Source organism: Apium graveolens, chromosome 11 (genome assembly GCF_009905375.1).
Source record: "Apium graveolens cultivar Ventura chromosome 11, ASM990537v1, whole genome shotgun sequence".
NCBI classification, from domain to species: domain Eukaryota; kingdom Viridiplantae; phylum Streptophyta; class Magnoliopsida; order Apiales; family Apiaceae; genus Apium; species Apium graveolens.
In genome coordinates this window covers 15,223,887-15,234,616 of record NC_133657.1, presented here as the reverse complement: position 1 = coordinate 15,234,616, position 10,730 = coordinate 15,223,887, and the positions used below count along the sequence as shown (strand labels likewise).

At 35.4% G+C, this 10,730-nt stretch overlaps 2 protein-coding genes across 2 annotated transcripts; both read right to left on the bottom strand.

Moving 5' to 3' along the window:
• LOC141695378 (uncharacterized) lies at positions 1–906 on the bottom strand. The gene is made up of 2 exons (XM_074499626.1): positions 540–906; positions 1–401 (listed from the first exon to the last, which is right to left on the bottom strand). The coding sequence occupies exons 1-2, from the start codon at positions 904–906 to the stop codon at positions 1–3; spliced, it is 768 nt and encodes a 255-aa protein (XP_074355727.1).
• A 2,077-nt stretch (positions 907–2,983) lies between these two features.
• LOC141697880 (uncharacterized) lies at positions 2,984–6,668 on the bottom strand. Its single transcript, XM_074502437.1, has 10 exons — positions 6,026–6,668; positions 5,868–5,922; positions 5,631–5,750; positions 5,478–5,555; positions 5,195–5,368; positions 5,054–5,107; positions 4,908–4,964; positions 3,842–4,810; positions 3,258–3,712; positions 2,984–3,169 (listed from the first exon to the last, which is right to left on the bottom strand). The coding sequence occupies exons 1-9, from the start codon at positions 6,026–6,028 to the stop codon at positions 3,303–3,305; spliced, it is 1,920 nt and encodes a 639-aa protein (XP_074358538.1). The 5' UTR covers positions 6,029–6,668; the 3' UTR covers positions 2,984–3,169; positions 3,258–3,302.
• Positions 6,669–10,730: the final 4,062 nt, after the last annotated feature.

Sequence of the window (10,730 nt, the reverse complement as noted above, 5' to 3'; positions counted from 1 at the left end):
CTAAGGTTTTGGTAGGGAATAGAATATTTCTTTGTAGACAACATTCTGAGTTATATTAGTAGGCTGTCCTGCTTCATCGTCAACAAAAATCTTTAAACCACCCGGTGATGTAACTCTGCTAATGGCGATATAGAACTGCCCATGGGTGAAGCAGGACTTCAGCAAGTATAAGCCTACAGTCTCCAAAGATTGACCCTGTGCTTTGTTGATCGTCATGGCGTAACATATTTGCAAATGCATTTGCTTACGAACCAGTTTAAAAGGCATCCTAGTTTCACTTGGGGCTAATTCCATGTGTGGGATAAAATGTCGCGTACCAACAAAAGCTCCACAGATTACATCACATTCAACACAAAATTTCAAGCATTTGGTAACAATCATTTTAGTGTCGTTGCAGAGACCTAGAGTTTCGTTAAGATTTCACATTAACATTACAACTACACCAACCTTGAGTTTTAAATCATGGGGTGGCAGACCGGAAATTTTGATGGAATTAAGATATTCAGTGGGGAAGGCATTGTTCAAATCATCAGCCGTACCTCCAAACTCTTCAGCAGTGTCAATGCTTAAGTAAGAAAAAGATTCACCAGGGAGCTTCTCAACAATCAGGGAGTTCAAGTGACCAACTGTCTGGTTGGTAGGTGTTAAGATTGCCCTTTCACTGAGATACTTGGGATCTTTGCATTTATTAATAAAGTCCGGATAAGTTGCATGTATCATGTTATCTACGGAGTTCTCAGATTTAATGTCACAAAACTGCAGTGGGATTAAAATGTCATCCTCACCACAATAAGGAATTTCTTCAAGTGGGGGACTAACTTTACCATCACCAATGTCCAGAACCCATTGAGCAAAATTGGACAATTCCTGAATTTCAGTAATACTATTACCCTTATTTAGCCTCATATTTCACTTAAGAAGGAAGATATGGCATGTAGACCATAACCTAGAACGTGTAATAGATGCAGCAACAATATCACCCCTTTCTCCATATGTGATAACTGGTAGTATATGCCTGAAGTCACCACCGAGAAGTACAGTTATTCCACCAAAAGGTAAACTGGAACTTGTAGCATCAACTGACTTCATTAAATCACGTAACGTACAGTCAAGGCATTCGAAAGCATATCTGTGCTGCATGGGAGCCTCGTCCCATATTATAAATTTAGTTGCTCTTATAAGGGCAACAATGTCAGAATTGTGACTAATGCCACAAAGAGATAACTCATCAAGCACTATTGGTATTTTAAACCTCGAATGGGCAGTACGACCACCTAGTAGTAAAGTAGCTGCAATGCCAGAAGAGGCAACAGGGAGGACTATATCCCCTTGAGATCTCAACTTGCATATTAGTGTCCTCCATAAATAGGTCTTCCCACAACCACCGCTGCCGTAGACAAAATAAAGACCCCCAATACCGCTCTGAATAGAATCCAAAATCTGAGTATACACATCGAGTTGTTCTTCGTTACAGTTTGACAACAATGCCTTGCACTGTTCTTCCATTTCTGCCATATTGTAAGATGTTTCCTCAATTATAAGGTTATTCAATCCATGGTTCAAATAGGAGGATGGAGGTTGGCCAAAATGCTTCAAGGACTTACCAATAGAGCGAAACAAATCATCAATCTGTGATTAACAAATGAGAGGGAAAAGTTAACATCAAATTCTATGATACTGTACCTTGAAAAATATTTAAAAGGAAAAAAAAATTATTCAGACATTACTAATTTGTACTTGAATATTTTAGTTTAGTTTGTACTGGTCATATACCTGCTAGAGCATAAAACTGGAGTTGCATTTCAGTAAGCTCCAACTTGGGATCATGTGTTTTGTTGCGGCGCTTAAGTAAAATATCATCAATCATTTTTCCCCAGTGACATTTCCACAAATGTCCTAGGTCTGTAACCTTGCAGTTGACGATTATATGGACAAATAACTGACGTATCTGTGGTGGCAAACCACCAGCAGAGCACTGTTCAATGACCTCATGCTATTCCTTGTCATCGTCTAGAAGTCTGTACTCCTTACATGCATCCTTAAAGGAACTGAAACATACACCATTAACGGTTCTTAATTCCTTGAAAGAAGTAGGACCTCTAACTTTAGTTAGCAACATCCGCAAATACCAAACCTCGCCACTGCTGTGATGACAGTAAGACAGTCGACCAATTTGAAGACCCCGTTGCCTTTTTTTCCAACTTCTTGCTATGTCATTCCATACATAATGTTGAGGTATTTCATCATAGGTAAATTTCCTCGCATTACTATCAGTTTTGTTTAATACAAAGAAGCCCGCAAGCTTGCTAAGGCGTTGTTTCTCTTTCTCAGCTACTTCCTGTAATGATCCATCTGCACGGAATATACAGTTCTTCTGGTCTGGAAGATGGAATGGTAATCGCTCAACTGACAGAGTTCGGTGATGTATAGGGAACCCAAAAATACGGTAAGCAGCTTCCGCACCACATACATACCGTCCATCAAAATAGGCATTGATTTCGTCTATAGGCTCATCCACTCTTTCATGAGAGCTCCTACGCTTCTTACCTGTGATTTTAACAGTAGAAGTGTCATGCCCCTTCAAACAGTATTTCAACAAATACTTAATACTACGAGCATGACAACAAATCTCAATGTTCATGTGACATTGATATTTCACCAACAGATCATGGTTATAAGGCACAACCCACTGGTTATCTAATTCAGCTTTCCCTTTTTTTATGGTGATGTTTTGCCTACGCCGCTTGTAAATTGGGAAACCACTTTCATCAAAAGTGGTACGTGGACAATATCTGGTAAGATCAGAGTGTGGTTAGTACAGTGAAATGAATAATACAAATATTGTTAGCAAAAAATTGATTTCACATTATTATGTCCACACAGGTGGTAAAGTAAATAGGATAGAAAATAGGTTACTTTTTGGGGAAGAAGCGAGTATATTTGAAGCCTTTCATGCATGGGGATTTGAGGTTCTGCAATCCACAAGGGCCATGCATCATAAACATTTTGACAGATTCATAACCAACAGGATCTTTAATGGGATCGGGGATCTCAGCTGAAACAAACTTGTCAACATTTTTCTTCAGGTAAACGTTAGAGGCAGCATCAATCTAAATCAACATATGTATGTGAGGGAGGCCACGCTTTTGGAATTCAACGACGTACATAACTGTTACATAAACAATCAGTCCGCATTAATAATTGGATAACAGGAACAACATGTAATTCAAGAAAATAGAGGGGCTACTAAAACTCACTTCCAATACATTTACCAAAATACGATTTCTCCTTGATATCATGCGTCAACTGATCCAACTTGAGACGGAATACTCTAGAGATAATGTCAAGGGAGTTGCTATAGTGACAACCTGGAAGGAATTCCATCTTTGGATTTCATCCCATAAAGGGTTTGTCGTCATAGTCAGAAATATGTCGGGATGACCAAAATGACGACAAACCGCGAGGGCATCTTGAAAGTTCTGTTGCATGTAACGTTTAGAACCTACAAATCCAGAAGGCAAAATCACACCTTTACCTACATTTGATGTGCTTGAATCTCCTGACCGGACAGAGTCGCAAATGTGGCTATACAATTCGTTCCTCAGAATTGTTTGGTTTATTCGAAACCACCACAACCTTGTCTGCTCAATTGCAGAAAACGCATCCACTATGTATTGCCGGTATAAACGGCCACCCAATCTAGGAGTCATACCTATAACATCAAAGTGGTATATATTAGTCTTGAGCCCTCCAGGTACATTAGATTTGTCATAGGATAAATGTAAGATTCTATGAAAGGGTAACATAAAAAAATTGTTTACAATTTGGAAATGAACAATACCTTCATGATCTCTAACTTGAAATCTGTAAGAATAGTAGTTTTTCATTGAAATCATGTCGTGATCTTTTAAGTTGTTAGGATCTGCACTTGTAAATGGAATTTTATCATGGTAACCATCCTCACCATTGGGAAAAAGAATAGGATATTGTAGTGCCATAAATTTAGGATGCACATAAGAAACACGTCGCAACCTGCCCATCTTTGGCTCAATAATAATGTCACGGTCACATGTTGTATTATCACTGCTTCCTACCATGACACCAGCAACATCATCAGAGGCAGATATGTGGTTTTCGCGACCGCTCTGGGATCTACAAACTTTAAGCTCAACTTTCAAATCAACCAAGTCATTGTTTTCAAATCGATCGCGAGCCATACGAAATTCTTTGCATAACTCATTAGTCTGGTCAAGCATTTGCAGCAACCCTTCAACAACTTCAGCATGAACTTGGGTCTTATCACTGGAATTAACCCAACACAATCTATTGTTCATTTCATTAGCAGTGTCATAAATGTAAAGTTGGCAGAATTTTGGAGTTTCACCATCATCAGGAATTAATGATCCGAAAACATGGTGATTCTGTCCGTTTAGCCTATAAATATATGGTCCCCGACCATTATTGATAGAATGATCTACATTACCACCAGCTGAAGTGAAAGAAAACATAGCATTGTAGATTCCTATATTCCTCAGAAATGCAATTGATTTCAATGGATCATTGTAGATAATCTGCAGATACGGCGGAGTTGCAGGTGTAGGTGGTAGTTTTACTTCTCCTCTCTTGCAGCAAATGGAAAAAATAGGAGTTCCCTTGCTAATATTTTTTTTTACTCTTTCCTCTTTCCACATTCGTGCATTGCATTTGCCACAAATGGCAGTGGGAGAACCAAGTGTGCAATATTCATCAGGATAAACACTTCGCAAACGTCTTCGTGTACCAAAATGTGGAATCGCAGTGTTTGTGTCATCTGAAGGAAGGATTAAAAATAAAATAAGTTCAACAAATGGTATAATATCATAGACATTAATCCACATTATTTAAGAGGAAGTGTAAAAAATACATACCTTTATCACTATCAATGTCATAATCTTCACCCCACGGCTCTTCAACACAAAACTCATCTAGTACACAATAAATGAAAAGTAAATCGGTTGACGATGTTAAATACGAAAAAAGTGTTTCGTTAAATGGAAGTGACTTGCGGGTATACCATTAGAGTCATCGGACCCATCGTGTATCCGATCATCTTCTATAATTGAAGTCTCTAAAAAAGAGTGCACCGTTAACGTTAATATATAAAAGAAATTAGTATAGCTGAAATATTTAAATCACTAACAACATGCATAGGTACCTAGCTGGTCATCAAACGCATCAACATTATCAACATTAGGAAATACTGTTTGGTTAAGCCTGTCTTCAAAAAAACTGCTCTGTGAGTCATCAACAGCAACAGGGGATTGTAATTTCCTACGCTGTTTTCTGGGCAAAGTTGAACTTCTCTGATTTGTTATATCAGACAATGGGGCTTTGTTTCAAATGATGTGCAAAAGTGATGGAAAAATCAGGTTTCAGTTAAGACCAAAATAATAAATATGGGGTATTACGAAAAAAGGTGGATAACATATACTACTTACATGAAAACATTGATCTAGTAGATCCATTATGAATAGCAGTCGATATACTATTATTGGCATAACTTCCAGGGGTATTTACTGCATCAAATAAAATTAATCAATTTCAACATAAACCATAGCAAAAAATAAACTTTTTTATGGAGAGGTTCGTACATAAAATAGATTGTGCAGAAAGAGGTGAAGTGGAAGGTGACCCATTAACAGTGTTGCTCATGTTCTCCTTGTTAGCATTAAGAAGACGTCTTGGTTTTCTTGGTTTTTTGGGTTTGTTGCCTACCAACACAATGAAGACATATAAAACAGTTTTAACAATGTGCAAAGAATTGAACAAATACAAAAATAGAGGAACCACAAAGTTCTTAATGTAAACCATAATAAAATTTGCAAAACCTTTGAGCATATCCTCGGAAGAAAATAAGTGCCATGGTTTACCAAAACCATCATCCTAGAATAAAAAACAAATTGACATACATAGTTGAGAAGCTTTTATGAAAAGCTTATTTTAAAATACAATGGACAGAAATCTGGAAAATACACATAACTCTTACCATGAACAAATGAAGACTGGGACAAACTTTTGGAAGCCGGAAGAAGGGGGGTGAAGAAATGGTTGTGGAAAACACAGACTGGGTTATCCAAAAATTCAAAATTTGAATGTTTGTATTTTTTAAAAGATCTCTACAAATCTACTTTTTCTACTACTACTAATTTATTTACTATATACATTGTCTATACATTAAGTTAAAATTTTGGAATTGACAGATAAATGCTTGCTGGAGTATATCTGAAGATTATACAATCTATTTATGCACTGCCCAAGGAATGAAAAATCAGCTTTTGGAATTACGGATAACCGAGTTCAGAGAATGTGAACTGCTGGAACTGCTGGGTAAATCCTTTATCCATCTGATATTTCACGAACTGGGGCACATTCAAGGCAACAAGCATGTGAACTGGGGCACATTCAAGGCAGCAAGCATGCTGTGTACATGGACTATTACGATTGATGGTAGTACGTTGTACTCATATACTTCAACTGGAGCAGGTAAACATACTGCAACATGTGCAGAAGACAAATTGGATGGCTGCTGTACTTGACACATGCAGCTGGTAAAACTTGTAATTATAAGCAACTCCAAGGGCATTCTTCCAAAATGGGTGTTTCTGTAGAAAACAGGCAACGGACACTATAATATACTCCCTACGTCCCTCCCAAATGTTTACATTTGGGTGGGGCGCGGAGTTTAAGAAAAATGATAAAGTAGTGGAGAAAAGTTAAAAAAATGAGTAAAGTAGTGGGACTTATTAATATTATATGTATAAAGTGGTTATAGTGGAGGAAAATAGTGGATGTAGTTAATTTAAAAATTATAAAAACTTTACTATTTTTGGAAAGTTTTGAAATGTAAACAATTGGATGGGACATCCCAAAAAGGAAAGTGTAAACAAATGGGAGGGACAGAGGGAGTAGAAGATTTATCTAACACTTTCTTTACTCACGTTAGATGTCACTCAAAACATGCTACATACTAAAAAAAAACTTGTTGCCAATGTGGATTACTAACATTTCATGTACATATCTAACCTGTACACCACTCTGCACCCCACCTTAGAACCTCTACTAAAACTTAAAATACAGCTAAAATAAAACATGTTCGTGTCTCGCACGGGCTTTACAGCTAGTTATAATAGAATAAACTAACCTCAATTCTTTGAGTCGCATAATTCAGGTTATATCAGTTTGGGTAATTTATTATTCGCTTATGATAGGTTCTCAGTTATAATAAGATATAATATTTTGTAGCATTTTGCGTTAAATTTTGGGGGAAATATTTTTAGATCGGTTCAAACTAATTTTCGGATTATAGGCTTCGAATCTCAACTCGATAAATTCGGTTCGGCTTTTCTCGACCCATTTTGACAAGCAATTACGGGGATGAAAAATTTTCACACAGAACATACAAATAAGAATTACCTGATCATACACCACATGTTTTCTTCAAAAAAAAAATAAATGATAAAGAAATCAAAAATTAAATTTAATCAATACTGTGACGAGATTAGAGTTTCTGTACAATATTTTATAGGGCTTGCTGCTATTCCAGAGTTGATGAGATGAGAAGAGACAGTGTTCTATGATGATTCAGTTTGTGAAAAGTTATTATAATTTCACTTATTCTATAATAAGTTAATCAAAAAGGGTCAGAAACAGCAGAATACAAAAGAAGAAGAATAAATTACTATGGTTCACGCTTCACGGTGTTGTAAAAGAAGAAGACAAAGTAACAATCACCACAAACGACTTAATTTCTGTTGAAAGACAAATAAATCTTCTCCACATATTTAATTTAATATAAATAATTTACAGTGACTCTAAAATATCATATTTTCCCATCAGTCGTATATTTGTGGACCCTCAGTGCTCATAGATGTTGTTACCTAAAATTAAAGCCGTCAATTCGTTCCTCCCGTGTACTTTCGTGTCATGTTCTTTCGTGTTTCGTGTCATGAATCTCTAATTCAAACCCGAACTGTTAAGGATTCGTTTCGTTTCGTGTTCGTGTATCTTGTTTTCGTGTATGTTTCGTGTCGTGTTTCGTGTAATTTAAAATTAATAATAAAAATAAAAATAAATAAATTATATATTTAAATATTAAATTTTTGCTAGTCGAGTTTTAAGTCAATAAGTCACTAAGACTCAAGTCTTATAAAATTTAAATTTGAATTTATTTTGTATCTAATTTTTGTAATATTATATGTAAAATATTATTATAAGATATAAGTATTCATATAATTTTGATAAATTTATTTAAATATTTATTTATTTCGTGTACTTTCGTTTCGTGTCGTGTACCAAAGTGTAAACCCAAAACCGATACTAAAATTCATCTGTGTACTTTCGTGTTCGTGTACTTTCGTGTTCGTGTACCAATCATGTCAAACCAAACCCGTTATTTTTGTGTCGTGTACGAAATTGTCGGCTCTACCTAAAATTAATAAATAATCTATATAATTTATAAGAAAAAAAATCAAATAATAGGTATGAAAATCACAAAAACTAAAATTTGGACAAGTTTAAATTTGAAATAATTAAAGTTGGAACAATAATTGAGAATGGAGGTGAGCGTAATATTTTGGATTTCTAAGAGGGGACCTGGCCTCCCACCCTGGACATGGTCAAGTTAGGATAGTGAAGGGGTTGGATTATAATAATTGACACCCACGGACAACACAAGTCCCCGGTGCACCCCTCTTATGATAATTAACGCTCAAAACCGTTTTCATATCTTTTCTAATTATGCTTTTTTAATTAAATTATGTACAAGTTATTGATTAAATGTTTACACCCGCCAAAAATAATCAACTTAATAGCTAATGTTTACACTAAGGAATCAACAAGAATTACTTTTTGCTACAACATTTTGATATTCTGGATCTGAAATTTTGCTATAACATTTCGGTATTTTAAATCTGAAATAGTGATTATTCTGGCGTTATCTCCAGATACAATATGACTTACAACCAACAAATATTACAAAGAGTATTAACGAAATCAATGAGACTACCGAAAAAATAATTGGTTACGATAATGTCGTATCAATCGTAAGGGTTTATTTTTATTTTAGTGCTTGTATTGTAATATATTGACATGAAAGTGAGGTCTCGATGATTCATTATAAGCATGTCACATGTACATAATTTTCTGATAACCGGAAAAACGTTTTCAAACACTCCCTTGTGACCAGGACAAATATTTTTGCTAAAATTGGGGAGACTAGACGTCCTGCGTAATCAATAAGGAAATGAGTAAAAGATTACTGATTTGTTGGCACTCTAATCCACCTTAATTAGGAATCAGGGGTCACTCGAGCTGAATGCTGGAAGAAAAGAAACCACAACCAAAATATACTATTCCCTCCGTCCCGGCCAATTCTTTACGTTTGGTTTGGGCACGGAGGTTAGAAATATGTATAAAATAGTGAAAAAGAGAAGAAAAAGTGGATGAATTGGTGGGATCCATTGATTTTTAATGTATAAAATGGAGATAGTGGAGTAAAAATAGTGTGAAAAGAAAGGAAAATTGAGAAAGTGGTGGGACCCGCTGACTATTTTAGGTAAGTTTTGAAATGTAAAGAATTAAATTAGACATCTCAAAAAGAAAAATGTAAAGAAATGGTTGGCACCGAGGGAGTACTAATTATTCATGTTGCTGCTGCCGTTTAACAAATGCATGTCTGTTCTTACGTGCATAGTGCATGCACTGTCACTGATATGACCACTAGGTTAACACTTCCCACTGGTTTATGGTAATTCATTGATGTTTATCACTACAATTCATAATTAATGGCATTTTCAATAGGTTCCCGGAAACAGGGTTTGTACAATGCATGGTTTCGCGTTAACGTGGCGTAGAATTCTCCGACGGACGGCCCCTTTTATTGAGTGTGGAGTGTGTTCACCTCTCCAACAATAATAATTTGTCAGCCAGAACTATAGGAAACGTCTCCGGGGGATAAATCCGGAACTTAATAAAATTATAGGGAATTGTTATTTATAGAAACTTTTTTGTTTACGGAACCAAAGAGCAAGAATTATTAAATTATCCTTGCCTTAATGTTTATAAGAGTTTTTTTATTGTGAATGCAAGGTCAATTTGATATTTTTATTTTTGTTTGCTCTGAAAATAAAAATTTTACACTGAAAATAACATTTTTCAAATTATATGTGCCAATTATGCGGAAACACATGATAGAAGGTTTGACTATCATAATCATATCTTACATCATTAATATTTTATCATTCGAAAACCCGTTTATTTTGATTTCAAGAGCAGATAACTAACACATTACTCCCGAGTTTTTGAAAACAAAGAAAGTAGAAGTTAAAATACTTTTATCTCATTTTTTGAGTGAAAATTTCATAATAAAATTAATATCCGAAATTTGTATTTATCATAACAGACTTTCTTTTATTTTAAAAACTCGAACGTACAATTATTAATGAAAATGAAATTATTTTATTTATCCCCACTTATTTTGGTCCCTTTTTAAAATTGGGGAACAACGTGTAAATAATATGTTCTTTTAAAACTAACTTGTAAAGAGACACTTATCGAGTCTCCTTCCTGACAGTCTTTCATAATGAAGGTAATTAATAATTGGGTTAAGATAGAATTGAAATGCAGAAGCTGAACACAGAGAAGTGGGCATGGAATTGACAGAGAGAGAAGGATTGGAAAGGGACGCAACTTAC